Source organism: Crocodylus siamensis, chromosome 1 (genome assembly GCF_052110815.1).
Source record: "Crocodylus siamensis isolate JL-2025a chromosome 1, ASM5211081v1, whole genome shotgun sequence".
NCBI classification, from domain to species: Eukaryota; Metazoa; Chordata; order Crocodylia; family Crocodylidae; genus Crocodylus; species Crocodylus siamensis.
In genome coordinates, this window is record NC_143395.1 from 10,386,734 (window position 1) to 10,412,590 (window position 25,857).

Consider the following 25,857-nt stretch of genomic DNA (forward strand, 5'->3'; position numbering starts at 1 on the left):
TTGTTAACACTGATGTCTAGCTCTCCACATAGTTATTTATCCAGAAAATCAACTGAAAGTCTTAAAATATCCTCTCGTAAGACAATGCAGATACTTCTCAAGCAGAATGTCTCCCAGTTTTGAAAGGCAAGCTGAAAACTCAGCCACCGACCAGTTGTGGAGGTTTGAAACTGTTTCAACAACCAGGAAGGCTGTTCGTTATAAATGACCTTGTCAGATTCCTTTAAAATTAGACTCACGATGCACCCATCCAATTTGCAGCCTTTAAAAGGAGCCTTTCCACCCTGTCACTTTGATTAGACTGAAGCAGTTGTCTTTTTATATTCTGCTTTGAAAAGGCTGGCAGTGTTGCAAATTAGCTGCTACACTTCATTTCCAAAGTAGGGCTTGGCTACATGGGGGTGGACTTTATGGTCAGATAAACAAAGCTATAGGGTGATAAAGAAGAAAAAGAAAATGGGTACTGAAATGTATGTACTATATGATGAGATGAAGTATAAACATAACACTGGGAGACAAGGACAGCTTAATTCCAATTACAGCCCTTCCAATGACATGGTAATTTTTCCCTCCATATAGATGCTGATTTAAAACTGGAGTAATACAATTTCAGATAAACAGCTATAAAATGGGTTTGGAGAGGAATATACACATTTGTGTCAATTAAACTATGTCTTAGTTTTTCTAGTTGAAATATATGTGACATGGTGATAAATCACACTTCCAACACAGCAATGTTACAAAAATGAATTATTGGGTTAAAATGGATCTAATCCTATTTTGTTTAGCTCTGCAGTCACTGGGACTGGCCCTACAACATAAATCAGGGAAAAACTGAGCCAAATGATCCTAAAGGTAATAGCCCCATGTGTATTGTTACAGTATTCTTCCTCCACATTTAATGTATTCAAAAGTCCATTTTAAATAGGCTGCCCTGAAAAACTCTACACTCGTCGTTCCCCTTTACACTCCTGTCTCAGGGCAAAGACACAGTTGGAACAAATACAGAGTTTTCCCAATCCTCCCAATTTTATCCCGGGCTTTTGGATTTACCTGCCTCAAAACTGCTGGATAATATACTTCTTTGCCCTGTTTATTGCACTGTGAGCTCTTTATGTAGCGTCTGAATGACAAGCACAAATCTGTAAACCCTCATTCCTGTATTAGCAAAAGTTTGTAGGAACAAGACTGGCAAGGTTCTCTGGGTAGATGTGATCTCTTTTATTAGACCAACAGGGTAGTTGGAAAAAAGTTCTTAGCAAGCTTTCAGGCATCTTGAGCTGCTCTCGAAGATGCATTTGCAGTCAATCTTGAAATATTTGCCATATCTTGGCTTTCCTGGGCCAGTGCTTTCAAGCCGGTTTTTTTTTGTTAGTTTGCTTCATTTTAACCTTGCATTCTGGAATGCCCTGGCACTAGTTTCCCAACATGTTTGTCCTGGTTAATCACCATGAAAAATGTCCTATTCTTCTGGCGTCAAAGGGGTTCCTATGTCACTAATTGTAAAAACAAACCTCTTCCCCTTGCAGCACTCAGAGCCATTTGTCACAATTGAAACGTCAACCACAATGCAGCCTCCATCTTCAGTGCATAAAGTTATGACAATTGTACACAATGCCTAGTGATTTGCTAGACTGTCTTTTGGTCTATTAGACCTGAGGGCAAAGGTTACAAACTCCCAAATCCTTCTGGAAATGCTATTTACCCACCTGCCTTTGTGAGGAATGGCTTGGGGAGACTGACTTGTCTTTCTTTGTCATTCATCAAGGATTTGGGAAAAAAACCTTCACAGCTTAAAAACGGTTCTTTACTAGCACCCCTTCCAAGGAAGCCCAGAGGACACATCTGGCGGGACCGACAGAAGGCAGTTTTATGGTTTGCAAAGCTCAAAGCAGAATGGAGCAGGGAAACCTCAAGAGTATAAATAATTTGCCTTAAAAGCAATTCGTATCTGAGTGCTGGGTATATCTGGTGCCTGACCCAACCGCAACGGAGGATGAAGGAAGTCATTGCTGTTTCTGTTTAGGACTTGACTCTTCTTCTGAACCAATATTAGCCAGAAATAACTATGGATAGCAAGGGGATTCCACTGGATTTTTGACTCTCTTTCACATCAGATGCAGTTTTCCTTGACTCTCTCCAGGAAATATTGGATATAGTGACTGATGATAATCTCTTCATTTGGTGAGGATGAAATCATGCGGTTCTGAATCCTGGCCCTGACAGCCAAGCGACGTGTGTGTTTTGGGGAGAGGGCTGCTTGACAGCATCTGAAAATCTCTGTCCATCAAGGTTTTAAAAGAGAATTGACAGCCAGTAGTAATGCTGCATTTATAAGGCTTCGTTTGATCCTGAGCTCATGGATCTGCCCTCTGATACTTATAACGGCCTTTTATTTACACCTTTCTATCACTGCGACACTCCCTGCCTGAGGTTTATTGCCATTATAAATTTCCGCTCCCTGTATTTGAAATAATACAAATAAGCATGAATGAGGTGATGGATGCAGGGGGTAAAAGGCCTATTTTGCTGCCTCAGTAGGCAGGCCAGAAAGATGTGCCATTTTAACAGCCCGCACTCCATCGTGCTGCTTAGAAGGCATGAGCCACCAAAGAGCAATGCGGTGAACAATACAATGAACTTCTCCTGCCACCAATAAAACTGTCTCATGAGGGAGACTAATGTTTTTCTGAAAGGGCCGACAACTACTGAATTACCAATCTATTCCAGCACTAAAATCAATCACTGGTGCTAAAAGAGCTAAGAATACATTTGGTCTCTTCTTTGCCTTTGCCTGGGATTTCTAGAGAAATAATGGTTTCTTTGGGGGCTAAAGCCCTCCCCCTCTCTGTATGCATAAAGTGTGCAGGAAAGCACATCAGAGGAGTAAAAAAGAAGTCAGTGCAAAGCTCTCATTAGCTTCAGTGGTATAGGATCAGGCCAGCAGGGAAGTGGAAAGGTGGACAATATGTTGGATGAATGGCAAGAAGAGGTCCCTCCCAAAATCTCTTGTTTTTGGTAAATGATCAGGCTGCTCTGAAAAGGCTGTATGGATGACTGCTTGGCAGGAGACAGGTGGGGGCCTCACCGAAGGCTCTGTGCCTTTCTGCAGCAGAAATCAGCTTGTGATACAGATCCTTTGTACGCCTTGCAAATATTACAGTGAGAGCTAACACATATCACCAGGATCACTTATTAATACTTCGCAATGTAGGCAAAGCTACATAGGCTAGGGACAGACATTGCCTAAACCAGTTTGACCTAAATCAGTTAAGTCTGATACTACATTCAACCAGGTTTATCTCAAACCAGTTTCAGCCATTTTCAAACTAGCTTACGTGCACTGAACATCTGTTCTGTTACAGCTGTAAACCAGTTTCTGATCACTTAAACAGGTTTACGTGTAATGTCTGTCCCTAGCCATAAAGATCACAGCACCCACACGACAGTGCAGCCATTGCCGGAGTGGAGCATGGCAGCTGTTCAACATGACAACACAGCACAGGGCATGGCAACATAGCACAGAGGTTGAATGTGAAGACTTTTTTCCCAATTAAAACCATACAGGGATAAGGTAAATGAGCTTATGTTGATTTGGGCCACGGCATCCCTACTCTCTGGAAATGTGCTGTGGGGTCAGGACTTTTAAACGGGACCAATGTTAGAAGAGGATGCCTCTCCAGTGCAGTCTCCAGAACAAAGGGTCTCTGTTAAGATTGGATAAAAGGAAGCAAATTATGGATGCTTTTCTCTACCAAACTCTATCTATCACACTTCTGGCTCTTCACCCCTCACCATGTAAGTCCAGTCTCCCTGGCTCAACACACTCCTCCAATCCTTGAAGTACCTTTTCCAATCATGTAAGTCTTGTTATTACAGATGGACGTGAGCAACAATGTGGGTCTGATCCCAGACTTTCCAAATGTCAGAGGCTCTCTTTTCCGTGCTCTGGTTTGGTTCATCACAGCCACAGGGGTCAGCTACAGAGTTTCAGCTGCTCTTCCTTCCATTTCAGGGATACTCAGTGTTAGTACCTGGCTACGGACCAGTCCCAGCTGTCAATTAGATGAGCTCTGCAAGAACTGACGTGCCATTGGAGCCCTGCTCTGGGCTAACCTCACGGGAGAGAGCGGTTTGCTCTGATGATAGGTACTGGACAAGGGCATCGCCCTCTAATAAGTCCTACTCATGGCACACAGAATATGTCTTAGTTTACAGCAATAAAAAAAAAAAAAAATACTATGCAGCTTTATGCCTTGAAGATAAGTTGGAAAAAACAAACCCTAAATTTATTTAATCATGTTGGTGAATCAGGATTTCAGTTAGAGGGCATGTGTGAGAGGCCAATTAAATATTTTGTCAGTTCCCTCTAATTATATGTTGCTGCAGCTTTCTTAATAATTACACTCAATGGGTCTAAATGAAATCAGCGTATTACCTGCTCACTGACGAGCAATAATTGTATTTTGCATATGGGGGGGTTTTTCTTAATGTTTCTGAAATATGCCCTGCAGACTGAATTTGCCATGCGTTCAGAGCCTGAGCTAAACCCAGTTCAAGGACAGTCATGGGCGGGAAGTTAATACAAGCAGTCTAGCTCTGCTCCCTCTTCTTCTCAGGAAAATTTCCCTCTGTCCCTATGTCTTACGCAAAACCCAAAAACCCAACCTACACAAACGCTTTCCTGCCAAACTTGTAAATAGGGGAACTTTCCAAGCCAATAAACCTTCACTTAGAGATGAGTTGCTAGAGTGTCTCCAGTAAATTAGCACAGTCTGCCCCAAGCAGGTTCCTCAGCTGAACCAGAAGACAAAACCTAGGACTGCTTTGTGGCTTAGGCGCCAGGGGCAGGCAATTATTTTGGGCAGAGGGCCACTTACTGAGTTTTGGCAAGCCCACACTGTTCAACATCTTCATCAGTGACTTGGACGAGGAGGTATATAGCACCCTGTTCAAATTTGCTGATGACACTAAGATGTGGGGGGATGTGGGCACACTAGAAGGGAGGAATAGGCTCCAATCAGACCTATGCAGGTTACAAGGGTGGGCGGATGAGAATAGGATGGGATTCAACACTGACAAGTGCAAGGTTGTCCTCTCCACAAGAGAAGGCTGAGAGGGGATCTAGTGGCCTGTTACAAACTAGTCAGAGGGGACCAGCAGGCATTGTGGGAGTCCCTGTCCCCCAAGCACTGCCAGGAGTGACCAGGAATTACGGTCACAAGCTGGCAGGAGGTAGATTCAGATTAGACATCAGGAGGCGCTACTTCACGGTCAGGGCGGCTAGGGTCTGGAACCAACTTCCAAGAGAAGTGGTGCTGGCTCCTACCCTGGGGGTCTTTAAGACAAGGCTAGACAATCACCTTGCTGGGGTCATTTGACCCCAGTACTTTTTCCTGCCATGGTCTGCTTGATGATCTGCTCAGGTCCCTTCCGACCCTAGAAACTATGAAACTATCAAAGGCTGCATGACAGGCAGCACAGGGCAGATTGATATTAATTTTCTAAATTTTTTAGGGGCCCTGCGGGCTGGATAGAACGGCCTGGCAGGCCTCATCCAGCCCCTGGGCCACATTTTGCCCACCCCTGGAACCAGTGCAAATCCCCACAACTAAGGCAGCATGGCAGAGACTTGCCAGAACAACAGCCTCATCTTGCACTTTGTACAGACATTTTGCACACAGAGATGGACATTGAAATCACTTGCTCAGACTCCACATGTGGGTTTCATTAAATGCTTTTCATTTACCTCCTCGTGGGTTGTGACAGCACTCTCTGCTCAGTTAGCACCAGACCCTGGATATTGCAGCAAGACTCTTATATTGTGCCACTCCTGCTATTCAGAACAGGATCTCTGTGTCTCTCTCACTTCATCTTAAAATCTCCTTTAATATTAGAATATTTTTTCCCTTTGCTCCCACTTTTTTCTAGTTTCTCTCCCTCTCCACTGTAACTAAATAACTGTATCACTAAGCTTGCTCAGAGGGCTTGGAATTTGGATCGTGTGAAAGGGGCTGCACAAAATTGAAGCCAAACGTGGGTATCTAAATGTAGGCCTCCCCAGAAGCAGCCCATATGTCAGAGACGTTGGATAGATGCAGCTCCCCTTAGGCTATTGGCCACATGGATTGTTGTGAGACTGTCAGTGCGTGTTGCCAACAGCTGCCGAAGTGCAGACTCATTTCTAATGGGTAAGTATATAAGTACACAGTTCCCCACACCCACCAACCCCTGCCCCCAGTCAGTGCAGAGTGGAAGTCACTGCAATACAAAGCTGTAGGAGCCCACCCAAGGATGACAGTGTTACAGGGCAGCATGAGCTAAACGTTGGCAAGAGCATTTGCTGGCACCTGCACAAACAATCCTCCAGTGGACTCCCAGCGAGAAGGAAAGAGCCAGCCAGCCAGCAGAAAAGCAACGCACTAGAAAGCAAGGGAGGGGGACCTTCCGCGCTCAAATGGTTTATAATTACATCAAAAATAAAGGCGGAAGACAGCAAAATCCCTGCAAAAGAGAACCCTCACTGCAAAAGATTAAGCAGGGAATGAATGGTGATCGCACAGAAGCAAACAGATTCATTGGAGAAGATACTTACTTGGCCTGCACTTGTACCACACGATGAGGTACTTGCCGGTTCTGGGGCACGGGTCTATACCAAACAGTCGGCTATTGACAAGAAACTGGCAGCTCCGTCTGTCCTGGCACTCATCCAGGATTTTCTACATAGGCAGGTGCATATGCACGCACGCGCACACACACACACACACACACGCACACACACATACAGAGAGAAACAAAAAAATAGAAAAACAGGAGCACTTTAGTATGGATAAAAGAGCGTATCAAATGGAGACAAGCTTTAGAACAGCAGTGGGATCTTGGTTTTGCTGAGGCAGTCTAGGGAACTTGCATGGAGGGGCCCCAAATACTTAGTATCCTGGAGGCTGAGGACTCTTCCCAGCATTGTTGGGTACATACACAGTAGCCCTTCCCATAAACTAGCCCCATTAAAAAACCAGAATGCAGGCAGTGCAGCACCTTGGAAACTAACTGGTTCAGAGCAACATATGCCTTCCTATTATTCATAGCATCTGATAGGCTAGGGACAGATATTCAAAAAGTCTGAGGCCAAACTGATTCAATCTAGTCTAAGCTGGCTAGGCTGAACCAGTTTGTAACTGTACAGACATCCCCTCTGGATTAAGACAATTCAGGCACATTCCTGCAGTGGCTCAGGCTAGGCTAGAAGCCGTGGGGTGCTACAGCAGCCCTCCCTTCCCTTCCACAATGCTGACCTGAGGAGGAACGGCCAGGCCTCAGCAGGACGCTCTGATTAGGGAGGGGTTCCCCCACTCCTGACCAGCCCAGCAGGGAATTCATAACAATGTGCATCACCCCTAACTCAGTGTTTATCTCCTCATCAGAAAACAAAGCCTCTCTCCATTAGTTCAAGCTCTTCTTAAACAGCTTTTCCAAGGAAGGAACTGGTCTGCCACAGTACGGACTGTAGCCAACATGTGGTCTGCTAGGGGAAGCCAGGAAGATTCCTGCAGACTCTGCCAGAGCTGCAACCAGGGAGCTGAGGGGAGGGGCCAGCCCTGCTGTGAAGCAGAGTCCCGGCCAGCCTAGAGAGCATGATGGGATGCTGGGGGAGTCTGATTTAACTTAAACCAGCAATGGGTCTGGGACAGGCATTGCATAAACCAGTTAGACCCAAATCTGTTAAGCCTGATACACTACATTCAACCAGGTTTATCTCAAACCGGTTTCAGCCATTTTAAAACTGGTTTATGTGCACTGAACATCTGTTCCATTACAGGTTTAAACCAGTTTCTGATCACTTAAACTGATTTATATGTAATGCCTGTCCCTATCCATGAAGTTAGGTTGTCACCTTTGAAAGCTTACTCCCCTCTGAACCAGTCAGCTCCTGAGGTACCTGACTTCAGACTAACACAGCTAACTATCTCCCTCCATTTACAAGAGATTTTGTACCCAATTAACTTTATACATTTAAAAACAAGGCTTCAGTTAAAACAGCACAATCTGCATATAAACAAGACCTTAGGGTAGGCTGCTTTAGGAGAGTGGACTGGAGTTTACATAGTGAATACCAGACCATTAAAACATATATGGCCAAATTCTGATCACACCACCATTATGGTTGTTACTGTTGATTTGTTCATGAGATCTGGATCCCCACCCCACCCCCTTTGCTTTTAAAGGAGGTCTTTTCCTGATTAGATAAGAAATTGTGGTCATTCTAATAATGAGCAGATATAGCAGGAACAGAGAAATACAGCTAACTTAAGTTTAGCTTGTTTCTCCCTCTCCCTGGCTGGTTTTCTTTTAGCTGAACTCATCCAGGGCTTGCGAGTCTGATGAATTCTCTCCCCTCGAGTACTTTTGGCATTGCCTCCTTATGCAGTCCTCTTCACCCAGCACCCGCTTCACACCTCCCCATCCACAACCTACTTATATAACTCCATCTTCAAATCCACAGGGGCAAGACATTCTGTCTCCTGTTAGAAAATAGCTTCATTAAGAAAGATTAATGATTTTTAGCCCTATGATCCTTTACAGCTGAAGGGGGGGGAGCAGTATTAAGTGGGGCAGTAATTAAGTTTTAAATTCGGCTGGATGACTTGGGTGGTATTTACCTACCCCTGCAGAGCCCCTAAAGCTTTAAAATTACCATAATGTTTGCCTGACACACATGAACCTGTCAGAGCATTTTGACTGAGACCACAGAGTGAGGTAATTCATTGGCCTTGTTAAGTCCCTGCTTTACGGCGTGCTGAATTCCCTTCCCAACCCGATTAATTTTTGCTTTCAAGGAGACTTCAGAAAATTCAGCGTCTCAAAAGCTCTCCCAGGCTCCCTTGCAGACACTCTCTCTTTATTCTTCTCCCTGCCCCTTTCTTTCATGCTGACCTCTTCTCTCTCCCCACCAATAATCCTGCTCCTGTACCATACATGCAGAACCCTTCTTTGCTTTCGGACATACTTTCCCCATGCCACAGGGACCCTCCATCTACTCTCAAACCTTGATTGCATGTTCCATAGGTCTTCCCTAGCCTACACCTCTTATTATTAGAGAAGATGGGCATAGATATTGGCAGGAGCAGCAGAAGCAACGGTTCTTGTTCAGATGACTTAACCATTTCCATTTCAAACCCCCTCGTTTTCGGTCTTTCAGCACTTCCTGCAGCCTGCACCTTTGGGCTGACATTTGAAAGAGTTTGTCTCCGTGGGAAATGGCATTTTATTTTTGAGCTTAAACAAAGATAATTCAGCCATTTTGTGAGCAAAGCAAATGAAGAACACATGCTGTGCTTTGCTGGTTATAAAACTTAACACAATCCTTGTGACCCTTACAGTGTTAGCTGATGGAAAGGCACGGAAATAGCCTTTAGCAGAAAGAGCTTCTTGGAAGTTTCTACACACAGTTAGTTATAATTTGACTGAGGTATGAACATTACGTACTCCATGTAGATCCAGCCTCTTTTCATATAGCTCAGAAAGCCCGTTGGGAAGAAGGATGGGACACTACTCACCCAATGCGTGATAATAGTTTCCTACAGAGTACAGTGATGTGTGAGAGAATAAGGGGAAGTCTCCACACCCAAACACCAGTTCATTTTGTAAGGTGCACAGAAAATGATGTAAGTGTGCCCCCTCCCTGAACCCTGGATCATTTAAAAGGATTGGCTGCAATTGGACCGTTAATTACTAAGCTACATCAAGAATACGGAAGTGGAGAAAAGACCCTCAAAAAGTATTCTTGCCTCCGAGAGAAAAGAGTTCTTCCCTCAGGAAGACAGAGTCCAGTTCTTGGGGAACATCCACATTCATTCCCATCTGAGCGGTATTGTCAAAAGTCTTTAATTGGCCTAACTGCTCCAAATGAACCACTCTTTCATTGGAAGTTATCACTGAGCTCCTGAATAAAGCATATAAAACATCTGCCTGTCCTACTGAGCAGTATGCCCTCTCCCTCCAGGCTCACCTCTACATGCCATGCACATCACATAAAAACTGCCAAAAATGGTTTGGTTTTTTTCCAATCTAAGTGATCATCTGACAAAACTAACAGAGCTTGCGTGACTTCATTAGCATGCAGCCAGTTCGCTCGTTTGGTAATACACCTCTGAGCTCAAGTTGTAGCCACAATGCTGTAAACCACAGACAAAGATGTTTAGCAAGAAAAGCTTCCTGTTGATTCTCTCATTTTACATCCTCCTTCATTTTATCCCAGGTGCTGTAAAGCTGAAGAGATGGAAAAGTATGACAAAAATACAAGAAAAGTCCTTGACCAGTCTGGACCTGTGTTAAGACCTGACATATAGTATTAGCCATAACTGACATACAATTGACTGATTACATCAGCATCATCTGGTGGGCCCTCTGCTAGTACAAAATAAAGTCACATTGTATTATAAAAACCATGCTAGCAGAGGAAGAAGGGAAAGAATTCCTGTCTGGCTCAAAACAGGGGGGAAGACACATTAATTGTCTTGTGCAATTTTATAATTGGGTTCCAGTGGTAAATCAAGCCAGAGGGCTGACAGCCAGAGCCCAGGAGGGAAGTCATGGCAGTTTAAATCCATTCCATTCTCTGCACCCTAATCAAGTTGAGAAGCCCTGAGATTTAGGAAAGATAAAGTAAGCAAAAAAAAGGGTAAATTTAACAAAAACAAACACTAGTTGAACCTCTGTGATTTATGCCCCTGATTAATCTCCCTTCAGTGACCTGGGTCTTAAAAGCAAGAGAGGCCTCAAGATCAAAATCAGGTCTTTCCTGTGGAAATGCAGTAGGAACACAGTTGATAAGCTTTGTGGTACTTGCTAGTGGGGTTTGGGTATTATGAAGAAGATATGTTTAACAAGCAAAACTAGACTGGAGCGCTGCAAAGGAGATGTTTTAAAGCCTTGCCCCCAGTACACACACACTTTTTCCCCCTTCCAGGTACTCATTAGGGATTGCATGCTGTATATATCATTCATTTAAAGTACTCCAAACAATGTTAGCACATGAGGGCAAGGCTCTGTCTATTTGGATCAAGGGTGAAATCCAGGCCCCAGAGGCAGTGATCAATTGCAAACCTTCCATTGACTTTAACAAAGCCAAAATTTCACCCAGGGCAGCTCTGTAAACAGCATCAGTCATGAAAAGGACACAAAGATGACCTAGGACACTTCAGAAGACAAATCTAGGAACAAAACTCATAAGCTAGGGACAGAAGTTACACATAAATTGGTTTAAGTGCACTGATCAGAAACTGGTTTAAACCTGTAACAGAACAGAAGTTTAGTGCACATAAACCAGTTTCAAAATGGCTGAAACTGGTTAAAGATAAACCTGGTTGAATGTAGTATCAGACTTGACTGATACGGATCAAACCAGTTTATGAAACTTCTGTCCCAGACCCCTTCCTGGTTAAGTAAAATCACAGTCCCCCAACATCCCAGCATACTCTCCAGACCTGAGCTGGGCTGTGCTGTCTGCTCCAGAGAGCAGGGTTAGGCCTACCCCTCTGCCCCCAAGCTGAAGCAATGAGGACTGGCTGATGGGGGGCAGCCCAGCTGGGGATGCAGCCCAGTCTGGTGGGGGGAGACTGGGGCCAGAGACAGGGGTTAAACACCTTTTCCCCAACTCAAACTTACTGCTGGCTGCATAGGCGAATTAATGGACAGGCCAGCTGGGCACGAGCCCAGGGGCTTCTACCAGCAGTTCAGGGCCCCGGGATGCTCATCACCAAAGAAGTGAAAGCTGCAGTTTTAAACTCAGTGCCTGCTTTTGTCTCCCAGCAGGGAGACAAAAATGGTGCCAAATTTAAAACCATGGCTTTTGCATTTGCTTCCCTGGGAACTCGAAGTTGGGGCCCTCCACCAATGGGGCTAGGGGGTGGCAGGGCTGGGGCTGGGCTGGGAGAGCAGCACCATGCCTGGGGGAGGCGGGTGGCACTGTACCCAGGGGGTGGGGGCCGAGCCAGGTTGGGAGAGCTGCACCCCACCTGGCAGAGGGGGAAGGCAGCAGTCAGGGTGGAGCCAGGTCAGGAGCGCCTCGCCCTGTCTACTGATCTTTGATGGCAGCAGTGCTGGGAGGCTCTCAGGGGCTATAGCACCCCAAAAGTCATCTTGGCACCCCCACAGCCACCCCTCCCAGTGCCACTGCCCAGGCACAGAGACACAGCGCAGCGCTCCCAACCCAGTCCAATCCAACCCAGCTCTCGCAGCTGCATGGCCGCATGGGACAGCCAGGCAGCAGCTCCCTGTAGGTAAGTGTAATAGGGGCTGGGGTGGGGTGGGGCTGCCTCCATGTGATTGAGAGTGGGGGAAGTCCTGTGAAGGCAGAGAGAGAGAGAGAGAGAGAGAGAGTGTGTGTGTGTGTGCGCGTGTGTGTGTGTGTGTTCATGACAGGGACAATGTGTTTGTGTCTGTGTCCATGTGCAGAGAGAGTAGAATGTGTGCACCTGTGTCTATGTACGCTTGTGTCTGTGCATGTGTGTGCATACATTCAGCCGTAGTGGGAGCAGGGAGCAGGGAGAAGAGGTGGGCATGAGCTCCCCCAGCCCGGCGGGGTCCACCCAGCCTCCTCTCCCAGAACTAGGAGGGGAAGGGCCCCTCTCCCCACCCTGCAGCCCAACTCCCATGTGGGAAGGGGGGCCTCCAATTTTGTGTTTGCCCATGGGCCCAGTACACATTAATCAGCCTCTGGAAGGCAGTGACTGTGGACTACAAATCCCAGAGGCACGTGGAAGCAGGAAGAGGAAGCGATGAACAACCCTGCAAGGTCCTGCTGCTGTAAGTCTGGACTGCAAATCCCAGAGATCTCAGGGGCAGCAGGAAGAGGAAGTGAACAAATAGCCAGAAAGCCCTGCTCTAGCACCTCCCATCTTCTGACCTGAGCCATTGCAGGCATGTGGCTACATTTTCTGAATAAAAAGTAAATGTCTGTTCACTTCTGTTTCAATTTAATCTGTGCATCTTAGACCTGCAAAGACTGAACTGATTCAGCCTTAGGCTTTTTGACTGTCTGTACCTAACCATAACCTTACTGGACACTAGAAGCCATGAACTGAACACAGACAATGGTTTTATGGCTAATTACAGTCTACCTGCAATCTCTGCTAATCTCTGCACTCCACAGGTAATAATGATCCTTTTCCTTCTTGAAAGGTCTTACTCTTCCACTAATTATGTTATCCTTTGTAGTGTACTTCTCTTGTTTTTAAGTTCCTACATTACAGCCTCTTATCCATCCCTGTTAGCACACTGCTTTCATTTACATACGCAGTTATACACAGACCATTTTTCTATCTGTTTGTCAGCTCAAGCTGCCTCTGCTTCTTTCTCAGCGCTGAAGAAGGACATCTTGTGCCCTGCAGCTTGTCTAACACCTTTTCCAATTATACAGTTGGTCCTATAAAAGATATCACAAAAAAGTCTGTTGCCTGCCATGTATTTCATTGACCACCACAGCTACAAAACCACTCTCCAACCCAAAGACACACATTTTCCTGCCCACGCATGAAACAGCACAGAAAGCCCACACTAAATAAGCATCCAAGTTGCACTTTGCAGAGACGCAGCAATTGAAGGAATTAGATGCATGATTGAATTTGAGAGATGTGTATTCAACATGAAGACTCGGATATAAGTTTTACCATATGATATGAGTTTTACCACTGGTAGGGTATGATATGAGTTTTACCATTGGTATGATGGTAAGTGGTATGATGACACCATTGGTATAATGGTAAACTTGGATATAAGTTTTATCATTGGTAGGGTAACAATACCCTTTAAAAAATATAAGTAAGCCACCTCATGCCAAATGCAGGCTTGGAGAACCCAGGGGAAATCCTGCTGAAATCAACAGTTATGCATTGCTGCACCAATATTTGCATTGGCCCAGTGTTAACTCAGACTAGGTCAGGATTTTTTCAGCGGAAAAGAACAAAGAACAACCAAGAAAGCTTTAGTTTGTGTGTCACTTACTTCATGTGGCTTCTTCCAAAACCAAGTCCCAAGACCTTTCTAGATGTTGTGGAATGTGTTGCGTCTTATATTATATGCTACTGTAACCTCATCAGAAATGAAAGCATATTGGGTTTTCATTCTGGCAAGAGTCTGAGATTCAAAACGAAACTGGCAAATACTCCTGAACAACATACGTAAGAAAAGGTCAGGCATTCACAAAGAATCCCTCAGTTCTTGGTGTGAATCACAGAGTCAGCTGATTTTTGCAGCAGTGGTGGGCAAGCAGAATGAAATCCAGGGTGGAGAAGGAGCACGAAGTGTTATCTCTGTGGCTTAGACCCGTGATGCCCATCTGTGGCAGCATCGAGCAGCTGCTCCAGTCTGTGTTATGCATATTGTGGTGAAAGCCCCAGGCCTGGGTTTGGAATTGTGCAAGGTGTTGGACACACCAAGAAAAGCCAACCTCTGCCCTAAGGAACTTGCAGTCTAATTAAACTACATGGTACTGCAAGTTCATTCTAGGTTGTCTCATGAGGCCATTCAGTAGCACACACAGCATACGAATATCACAATGCAACAAGCATGGCCTTAGAGCAAGATGAAGGCTGAACAAATCCCAAGACATCAATTCAAGTGACAAACATTCCAGCAAGTTTAAACCTGGCAGGTAGAAACTGAACTGAGAAAACATCCGTGATAAATATTAAGTAATTATCCAATGCTTATATCAAACCTGCATTATTGAGTAGGGCATTCACTAACAATGTGAGTTATGTGCCAGCTCTGAATGGAGAAATGCCAGTGTGGAAGGTATATCTAGGAGTCACAGGATTAAAGAAAGAGAATGCTTAAAATGCACGGAACAATGAAATCGCTGACAATGAAACATTATGCTGTCAAAAGTCTCCCGCGGGAGATGATGGAAACCCCATCAGCTAAAATATTCAAATCTAGATGGAAAAAAACCAAAACATTAAATGCATGTGCCCTTGGGAACTGGCCTGTTCCAGCAGGGAGGTGGACTAGGTCAGTCAGTACTGCATCTAACTTCTATTGCACTGTCTCTAACTTCTATTGCACTAAGGTATGCAAGCAGATAGCTCTGAATTGCATTTTAGTCAAAGCTGAAAATGTCAAGAACAAGGCAATTTAGAGATTAAACGCCTAGATAGTATCTGCATCTGCAGAGAGGTGGCAACAAAGTCTATTATAACTTTCAAATCAGCTTTCATTTGCCTGCTATATGCACTGCAGGGAACTATATTCACATTCCTAGCACAACGCAGCCTTTGCACTGTATATATGCCAAGTCAGATCAATTCTTTGACTTTAGACTAAGTTTGGAAAAGTATCGCAACATTTTCAGAGCATACGCTCACAGGCAACCACTAGCAACACATGCCTAGCCCCTACTGCACTGCTGCTTTTCAAGCTGTCGTGTGTCAAAAATCACCATTTTCAGCCTTCTCAGACTGACGCTGCACTTTTCCTCTGGTAGTATTTGAATGCATAACATAATGAGAGGCAGCAGGGCCTGGGAACACCAAATCTGGCTTCTACACCCAGCTCTGCCACTAACCGGTTGCATGGTCTTTGGGCAAGTCTTTTCCCCTCTCACCCCTTGCTCTCCTTGTGTATTCACCCTATGGAAGAGCTCTGTGGACCATCTCTTACTACGTCTGCATCACAACTAGCCACGATGAGTTCCTCATCTCTGCTGAGTCCTTACAGTGCAACTGCAACATATATAAAATGTATTATATGCTCATTGCTCTGCAGGATGAAGTCAGCAGGGCAAGTGATGCAACGGTCAAAGTCCTTGGCCCTCCTGAAAAGGTGGATCCAGTGACTTGTAAATGCTTTTCACTCCGTTTCACGCTCTTACCCTCAACATTGAGAACGTTGCAAGGAAACAAGATCTTTCAGGGAAAAGCTACTCACTTCCAATCCCCACCAATTTGCAGGGATCAACAGCTGCCCCACGGCTCATAAGCTGAAAAGCTTATTTGACCTTCCCATCAGCTCGCCATTGCTTCATATCATAGAAACCTCGCTAGCAAAGCTGAAAGAGTCAGAAAATCCCACGGTTAAACTGCAAGGAATCTGCTCTCTTTTGTCCAACTGCCTCTCGCTCTGGTAGAAAACAGGGGGAAGGTGTCAGATCTCTCACCTAAAGGATAAAAGGAAATACCACATCAGCAGCCTTAGTGACCCATGTCAGTGATGGCTGACCAACCCACGGTGAAGGAACGGCTAATGGCTCTAAGGAAAGAAGCCTGATTCAGCTCAGGAGGATTTTACAAACAACCCACAGGGTTTTCTTTACAGGGAAATAAGTCAAAAGGCTGAATTTTGCCCTTGGAAGTTCAGGTCTAGGCTGGCTTCATTAGGAGCTACACATGTATATCAGACAGTTTAATGTAGTTTGCGATCTATTTGACAAACGTCTAGAAGCAGATATACAGCAGATAAAGACTTCTCCGGTGTCTTTTTTATTTTCCTAATAAATATGCTTTGATTCTGGTTTTTGTCACCTTGTTAATATGAAGATAACAGCCTGCCACAAGAGATAATCTATGTATCTGATAACAAGTAGTGTCACACATTTGAGACTGTGATACTTTCTTCCAGACACTGGAGTCATGTTTAGTGTTGAAAATTAACCACATCGAAAATGCTGATTCAGAAATTAAGAGTCACAGCAAGCTTTTTAAATATAACAAGAATGCCACATCATTTCAGACTTCTTACACTGATCCTTCTAGCTCCATACCGCACTTTAAATGCTAGGTCAAAATCGCATGCTTTTGGCTCAGTTGATATTTTATAAGGATGCTAATATATGGACTTACTTATTTCTCATCAGGCTACAACACCAATAATAGTTATACTTTTTCTCCATGCACTGGTGCAAAGATTACACATGTGTCTGTATGTGTGTGCACGTGCACGTACATGCGTGCAGACATGTTGTACATAATTATTACACACACACAAAATAACTGCACAGGAGTCTAGTTTTGGCCCCAATCCCAAATGAAAAGTTACACGCACGTTTATTTTCCTGCCTAGAATCATCTTCCCATGGTTTTTCACATATAAAGGAACGTCTTGTTATTAGTCACCACACGCAGCCAAAGGCCTCAGTTGTAAATTGAGGTCTCTGCCTCAAAGGGTTTGCAATTTACCGTCAATACTGTATCATGGGAATTTGCATGGACAAAGCAAGATTGTAATTCTCTAACACCGGCAAAGCCATCCAGTAGCTGTGCTGTGTATCAAATTACCTGCAACACTGCCCCCAAGGTGACAACTTTGGTCCAAATCCAGCTCCAACATTAGACATGGAAGCAGCAGTTAGCCAGTTCACTTTGCAATGTAAGTGGTAGTTCAGGCCACTCAAGCAGATTTGTAGACCCTAATCCTCCAAAAAGGTGCAAGCTGCAAAATAGTTATGACAGTGGATGGAGGAGAAAGTAAACCTGTCTACCATTAACCTGTCCTCATCAAAAAGCTGGGAGACTGTGGTGTCGATGCCCACACGGTCAAATGGGTCGCCAACTGGTTAGAGGGCCGCACCCAGAGGGTGGTAGTGGATGGGTTCTTCTCGACCTGGAAGGACGTGGGCAGTGGGGTGCCGCAGGGCTCGGTCCTCGGGCCCGCGCTGTTCAACATCTTCATCAGTGACTTGGATGAGGGGGTAGAAAGCACCCTGTTCAAGTTTGCTGATGACACTAAGATGTGGGGGGATGTGGGTGCACTAGAAGGGTGCAATAGGCTACAAGCTGACCTTGACAGGTTGCAACGGTGGGCGGATGAGAATAGGATGGGGTTTAACACTGATAAGTGCAAGGTGTTGCACATGGGGAGGAAGAACCGGCACCACACTTACAGGTTGGGGAACTCCCCTCTTGCCAGCACGGAGACGGAAAAGGATCTTGGAGTCGTCATTGACTCCACGATGAACATGGGCCGGCAGTGTGGGGAGGCAGTCAAGAAGGCCAACCGTACCCTGGCATGCATCCAAAGATGCATCTCGAGCAGGTCCAGGGAGGTGATCCTCCCCCTCTATGCGGCACTGGTCAGGCCGCAGCTGGAGTACTGCGTCCAGTTCTGGGCGCCACACTTCAAGAGGGACGTGGATGATATGGAAAGAGTCCAGAGGAGGGCCACTCGTATGATCAGGGGTCAGCAGGCAGGGACCTGAACCTGTTTAGCCTCCACAAGAGAAGGTTAAGGGGGGACCTTGTGGCCTGCTACAAACTGGTCAGGGGGGATCAGCAGGTATTGGGGGAGTCCCTGTTCCCCCGTGTGCTGCCAGGAGTGACCAGGAATAACGGTCACAAGCTGGCGGAGGGTAGGTTTAGGTTAGATATCAGGAGGCGCTACTTCACAGTCAGGGCGGCTAGGGCCTGGAACCGGCTTCCAGGGGAAGTGGTGCAGGCTCCTAGCCTGGGGATTTTTAAAAGGAAGTTAGATGAGCACCTTGCCGGGGTCATCTGACCCCGGTGCTCTTTCCTGCCAAGGCAGGGGGTCGGACTAGATGATCTATCTAGGTCCCTTCCGACTCTAGCTACTATGAAACTATGAAACTATGAATTAACCTAACAGTCTACTAGTTAGGGCATTTACTCAAAAAGTGGAACACCAAGTTCTAGGCTCTGCTCACCCAGAGCCTGCATCAGAGGTAGGCAATTATTTGGGCTGAAGGGCCACTTAATGAGTTCTGATGAGCTGTGGCAGGCCAGGGGGCAGACGGGGGGCAGGGAGATACTTATTGATCCTCTCCATCCTACTGACCATGGCTGTGAGCCTAAGGAGGGAGGGCTGCGCTCTGTGCTGCTCTGCTGCAGCCAAGGCCAGGCTGGGCCACGCAGCACACAAGCTCCTCTGCTCCCCTGGCATCCACCCTCCGCATCCACCCGCACAGCTTCATGCTGGCATTGTGCAGTCCTGGCACCGCAGCCACTGGCATCCTGGCCCACGTGGGATGAGACATGACACAGTGCGCAAAGTAGTTGTCTTGCCCACCCATTCACCACAAAGAACTGCTGCCACCGTGCCACACCAGGATAGTTGGGGGCACCTCCTAGCAGTGCCACAGTGGCTTATCGTGGTGGGGAGACGGGATGGCTACCCAGCGTGCTGCATCATGCCCGTCCCATGTGTGCTCAGCTGCCAGCAGCTGTGTTGCCAGGACTGTGCGGATGCAGTGCTAATGGGAAGCCAGGGAGGGGGGTACTGGATATAGTGGGAGGGAGGGCACATGGAGGAGTCTGCATGCCATGCACTGCATGGCCCAGCCCAGCCCCAGCCCCAGCTGCAGCAAAGCACAGCAGCACAGGGTGCAGCCTGCCATCCTCAGGATCTTGGCAGCACCCATCAGGCTGGGTAGGATCACCTGGTAGGCCAGATACATCCCGCAAGCCATATTTTGCCCACCCCTGCTATATCTCCTATTTCACAAAACAGGGTCATCCCCACCCAAGCTATAATCAAGTTCAGGTTGGATGGCCTAATAGTCTCAGCTGAAAAGGATATCTCCAGGCATATACTTACAAAGCAGAAGTGGCAGCACCTGTTTTTGCCAACAGCCTTTTGGCTAGGGGTCTCAGCCAAGATATGAGAGACCTCGATTCAATTCTACCCCCTGCCGGAAGGTGACTCGGACCCTTATTTCCTAGCACCCTGAAAAACACCCTGGCCACTATACTGGAGGGGTGGATATGAGCCCTCCCCCCACTAAAGCTGGAATCCTAAATATTTTCTGGACCAATGAGAATGAGACTGTATATCCCAGTGGTTAGGGCATGGACCTGGGTGGTAAGACACCAGGGTTTCAGTCCCTGCTCCAGTGAGTATGCAAGTGTGCAATGTGAAACAGAGCACCTTGAACAAAAAAGACTGAGAAGGGCTCCTGCCAGAAAATCCTTCTGGGCATTAAGGAAGAGATGCTGTGTGCATTCATTCTTTGGCATCCATCATCATAGCTTTGATATGCACTCCTGGCTCATGCTGGGACTCTGGTTTATAATGGCCTCGTCAGAAATAATCAGTGCAGGACTCTAAAGCAGAACTGCGGAAGGGAGAGAGCGCGGGGCCGGGGTGGTGCGCTGGTACAATTAATGTGCTCCGCTTGTCCCAAATCTAATATGGCCAAAGTTCGCTCTAACTTGGAATGAATGGGTGCGTATTTCTCCCCACTTCTTTATGTGAACTTGGTCAAAGAGGCTTCTAGAAAATGGCAAAAGCTGCTCCAGGATTTACTTTAGCTGCTATCACAAGGTATCTCATGCTATTCTAAGATCCCCAGAACCCTAACATGAGGGCTGGATGTCTAAAAAAAGTGCCTTAAGTATGAAGACAGGCAAGCAGCATCTGATTTTCCACACACCTTTAATCTGTTCTTTTGATCTCCAGTCATTCAGGTTGTCCCAATGGCTAATTAGAGACCCAGCCCCTTTGAAACCAAAATCCCTATATGAATGGCTTTTTATTGCTCGGCTTCCAAAGTCTTGACACGTTTGGATATCTCACGTCGAATCTGACTTCTACTGTTTTCGAATAACAGAAATCTGTAGCTCCAGGTCACTGACTTAATGTTCCAGACATGCATTCCCAGGTGGCGTACATTTTGCTTCAAATGAAAACAAGTGCCGATAGCAAGAGATTCTGGCACTTGACCCCAAGAATCAAGGCCCAAGGCCTGGATTAGCGGTGGTAAATGCAGTGTAATCAACCTCAGCTTTTCCCTTTTAAACACACAAAAAAAGCCTTCCAGATTGGACATTAGCTGGGGTGGGGAGGCCTTTAAACAGGAATTAAGTGCAACTCATTAATCAAAAAAAAAGGGGGGGATGTGCTTGCACTGAAGGATATTAATAACCCCTGAAGCCTACTCCTGCAGAAAGAGAAACCAATTTCTACAGTCTGGGCTTGATTAGATACAGTGATTTATGTGCTTGATGGTGAAGGCTTCTGGCTCAGCTTTTTTTAATTGCTGTCAATCACAATGCACACACAATGACTCGAGCTATCCACAACTGAATTTGAAACACACACACACACACACACACACACACCCCTTCTGTTTCTTGGGGGCTGTTGAAAGGCAGCAATGGACAGGAGTGGGTAGAAGTCACTAGTGCACAAAGTGAGAAGAGTGCAGGGGCAGCATGGAAGGCCGTATAAAGACTAGCTCCAGAGAAATACTGAGAGGAATGGGAAGAGTACAGGCAGGAAGATACTGCTGTTGCCTCCAGGACTGTTGCATGCGAGCACCTCACAATCTACAGTCTGGGAAGTCAAGGGATATTCGTCCTGCTTTTTCAGGTGGGGAGGTGGTTTTAGCCTGCTTTGAGGCTCAAAGAGACTTAAAGACTCACCCAAGGTCACGTGGGAAATCTGTGGCAGGGTCGAGAACTCAGTATGGGTCTCCCAAGTCTCAGATAAGTGCCCTACCCAAACAAGGATGAATAAGAGTGGTTAAGTCTTCATCACTTTGTAAACTCATTCGACATGGGCTCCAAAGCAACGGCTCAGTGCCATTCGCAGACCCACACGGCCAGACCGACTGAAGCTCATAGCACTCATTCTTCTAAACGGGAAGGTTTTCTCTTCTCCAGAGGCAGCAAGCCTCATGCCAAAAGCAAAGGGACTAATTTAACCAGCAGAATGGACCAAGCACAGCCAAGAAGATCGTCATCAAACCATTCCTGAGCGCAAAATTATGGCATGGAAAAAGCAAGCATTACATCTCCCTTCTTCCCAAGCTGTTCCAGATGCTGGAGAGGCTTCTTATGTGCGCTGATTACCTGAAAGGGAAAGGGGTAGCCGCTTGCGCGGCCACGATGCCTGCAGATGAAGCTTATCAAGTGAATTGTAAAAGGCAGAGTTCAGCCGTAAATAAAAGGAGTAACAGATGGTCAACCAGCCAAAAATCTCTGCCCTTATTCTCTGAATCTGCCCCTCCTTCACAGTGTGTCTTCTGCTTGTCCCTCCTATAACAAATGTTCATGATCCTATCTGGGAGTGCCTCCCCTTTCCGATGCTCTCTTTTACTGTAAATTCTGGAAGGAGGCTTTCAGTCCCTTGATATGCTGCAATGGTGTTACGAGGGCAACTGCAAATCTGTCAGTGCGTGGGTTACTCACAGGGCAAACATTGCCCCAGTGCTGTGTTCTTGACTGTAGACCACTGATATTTGGAAGCAGAATGCACTTGGATCAACTTCTTTTAAAAGGTAGTGTGAATTCCTCTAAAAGTGCGGGGAGTCACATAAGTGAGCAGCTATATAGGGAATATGGGCGCTGGCCAAATCACAACAACATAGTTCCCTTGACCCCCTGGTTCATTAGTCTTACAAGTCTCTCGTTCTCCTAGCACATTTCCTACTAGTTACTCTTGATTTGCAGCAGTCATACAGGGGGTTTAAACACACCAAAAAAAGTTGACATCTCTGCCTAAAATGTTCCCAGTCTGAAAACCAGTCTTGGAAAGACTCAATGCATTTGCTTAGTCTTGTGTCCAGGAGTCGTCCTCATGGACCTCAGTAACAGGAGTCAGTGATTCTGTAACAAAGGTACCTCGCAAACAGTTTCTTGAGATGTAGAAGTCGCATATGATTTGAGGAAGCTACATACTGTCTGCGTCATTTGGATAAAATGAACAAAGGCAGTAACTGGAGTTATCCAAATCCAAGACAACTTTTAATTTAAAATGACACCCCCCACACTTATATTCCACACATGGAAAATTATAATTTTGTCCTAATTTTCCATGTATGGAATCTAATTAGTGAAAGGTTGTCCTAAATTTGTGTCCCCTACTGCTGTGCCAGGGAAAGCAGCAGCAGGGAGGAAAGGGGCCACATCCTTGCCTCTTGCTCCTCTGCCCCCTGTCCCCCTGTGCCTGCCCTCTGCCATGCACCCCTCTGGGGCCTGCCTGGGGACAAGGGGGAAGGGAAAGGCAGCAGGAGGCACATGCAGGCCAGAGGCAGATTGGGGCAAACACAAAATTGGAGGCCCCCCTCCCCACCATGGCAGCTGGACTCCAGCAGGGGGAGAGGCTCTTTCCCCTCCTGTTGCTGCTGCTGCCAAGGGTAGGATGGGCCTCCGTGCCATGTGGGGGAAGGTGGATGGACCCTACATGGGCGGGGGGTGGGGGAGCATATGCCCGCCTCTCCTCCCCCCACCACAAGCAGAGCAGAGCCCAGAAGGGTGAGGGTGGAAGCAAGCTGCCTGCTGATGGCTCAGGGCTCTCCCTCCCCACCCCTGCACAAAGTGCCTATAGCTCCATCCTGCTGCCTGCCCAGCCCCAAGTCTCATGCACCTTCCTGGCTAGGCAGTGCCCCCAGCCCCTGCCCCACACCCTGCCTCACCATGGGGACCTTGATCTGCACCCCCCATTCCCCTTCCTTCCCCCATGCCCCTTCCCCCCATTAGACTTACCTGCAGGGAGCTGGCTGCCTAGCTGTGCTCCTGGCCACGTGCAGCCGTGCACATGCACAGGGGTGATGCTGGGAGGGCAGCTTGGGGGGCTATTGCCACCCCAAAATTCACCTTAACCTCCCATATCCACCCCACCCAGCATCACTGCTGCCCACCCGCCCTGCTCCTGCCCACAACCTGCAGAGGTGCAGCGCTTCCAGCTGAGCCAGCACCCCCATGAGAAAGAGACTGGTGCCACCCCTTCATCTGCTGGCAGCCCCAAGCAGGACCCTTTGCAGGCTGGAATACTACCTATCTGCAAGGGGAAACCTCCCATTTCCCAAGAGAACCCAGGCATCTGAGGGACCCTGGGGCCGGGGCTCACTGATCCGTGCATTAATCCACCTATGGCAGGCACAAAGGGGCATGTTCCCCCCCCACACCCTGCTGTCTCCCCTGCACTCCTCTTAGTTGTGTGCTCCCTCCCCTGTCAAATATACCATTCCAGCCTGAGGCAGGCAGTGGCTCAGATCCAGCTTCAGCCCTGAGCCCAGGGCCAAATCCAGAACTGAACCACCACGAGCTGGTACTTGAATCCCGGATAAGTCTTCTCACCTACCCACCCACCCACCCCCTCTGCCCCCATGCTGATTGGAGGAAAAACCTTGTTTTCAATTTAAATAAATACAGTAACTATCATCACAAGATAAAAACTATCATGACAAGTTTAGCATTGTCAATTATTTGAATGTACTATAAGTGTATGCATTAATGTCCTCCTTATGATGGAATGATCTATGACTATTTACATTGGCTGCAAATCTGACTGTCTGAGTACAAGAGAAAAAAGTCAAGCCAAACATCCTATCCAGCTTTTATGCTACTAATTTAAAAGTGCCATCATCCCCCCAAAAATATGTTTCTGAGGTATGCAATCCCTACTGGATCACCACAGCAGGTATGTTTTTATTGTAAAACTACTCTTCAGAGTGATTCAATTAGTGGGAAGTCCTTCTCAACACAGTTACAACGGAGTTTGGCCTTGCAATATATTTCAGTTTTGGCCAAATGCCGGGAGAACTAGACCAGGGCTCTAGCAAAGTTCAAGAACATGCCAAGAAAACATAATTAATTCCTGTCTATGCAGCAAGGACATCCCACATATTCCCAGTGTAAGTTGACCAATGCTACTCAACATGGTTGTCTTTAAGGGCACTGGTCTGAGTAGCATCACTAACAAAACAACTGCTATGGGGCCTGAGAAAGGTGAAGCCTGGAAGAGACACACATTCACTTTAACCCACACAATACCTGAAGGGAGGTGCCAAAAGAACAGGTAACATCTTCCTTAATTAAAGTGGCGTAGGACTGTGGGTATCGGGAGGGACACATCTGATGACTTGGTACAATGCGGCCATAAAAGGAAGACTGGATGCTGATGGTGGTCCTGTGTGGGCATCTCAGGGAGACATATTCTCCGTCACAGGCATGGGCAGTGTAATTCTTCAGCATTCGTGATATATAACCTGCCAGAAAGACAAGAACCATCATCACTGAAAGGAAATGAGTTAATGGCAGCTTGGTATGCAGCTAATTAACTCTCGCCACACTCTTCTGAAATAGATTATACCCCATTTCACAAATGGAGAACGGTCAGAAAGGGTTAATCGAGTCTGCTGGAGAGGTCCAATGAAAATGCTGTGGCATGCTGCAGCGTCACATGTATTTAGTGTCCTGCATTTCCAGATGGCTGTGGGGGCGCTTTAACTAAGACTTGTTGAACGAGCTTTAGTTCAAGTGCCCCCGCTGCCATGTTGCTATGTGGGTGCCCCCACTGCAGCATTTTGATTACAGCTGCTCTGTGGGAGTCACTGTAATTGAAACACACACCCCCACCCCAGAGCACATGCAAAGACACCCAAAGGGGTTAAGTGACTTGCCCTTGGGTACATCTGTGGCAGAACGGAGAATTATTCCAGAGTTTGAGGCCCCTAGTCCATTGTTTAGGCTGCTAGATGAAGACGTCCCACATGAGGACTGGAATTTTTTTCCTTTGACAGCATCACCTCTTTTAACAGTGAAATAGAAAATTTCCTCTCCCCCGCCCCCTTATGCAAAGTTTTTACGGTTTTTGGAAAGGAAACTGCTCCATAGTTCCAAATCTTTCCAGAAAAGGTTATCTCTAGTAAAGGTCCAAGACTAGCGTGGCCAAGGCACAGCAGCTTTGGTAGCCAACAGCGCACAAGGGAGCAATGTGGCCAACATCATGTTCTGCCACCTTTAGCTCCCCAGTACTAACGACCTCATTGCCATTACAGCAGGATCAACTTGGGGGCAGCCTTCGGTGCGAGTTGAGAGCAAGGCAAATTCATGCTTCTGGAGCTATCACAAATCCCCATCTGCTCTATTACCACTGACCCTCCACATACGCACACGCGCGCGC

General features: G+C 46.7%; 1 protein-coding gene across 3 annotated transcripts in view; it reads right to left on the reverse strand.

Moving 5' to 3' along the window:
• The window catches only part of LOC149872568 (protein eva-1 homolog C-like), a 307,247-nt gene that overhangs the window by 181,405 nt on the left and 99,985 nt on the right, over positions 1-25,857 (reverse strand). For all 3 annotated transcript variants that reach the window (XM_090031332.1, XM_090031345.1, XM_090031338.1), the window contains 2 exons: positions 24,726-24,940; positions 6,596-6,719 (listed from right to left, as the gene is read on the reverse strand). In XM_090031332.1, coding sequence (XP_089887458.1) covers positions 6,596-6,719; positions 24,726-24,940 — 339 coding nt within the window. The remainder of the gene's footprint in view (positions 1-6,595; positions 6,720-24,725; positions 24,941-25,857) is intronic.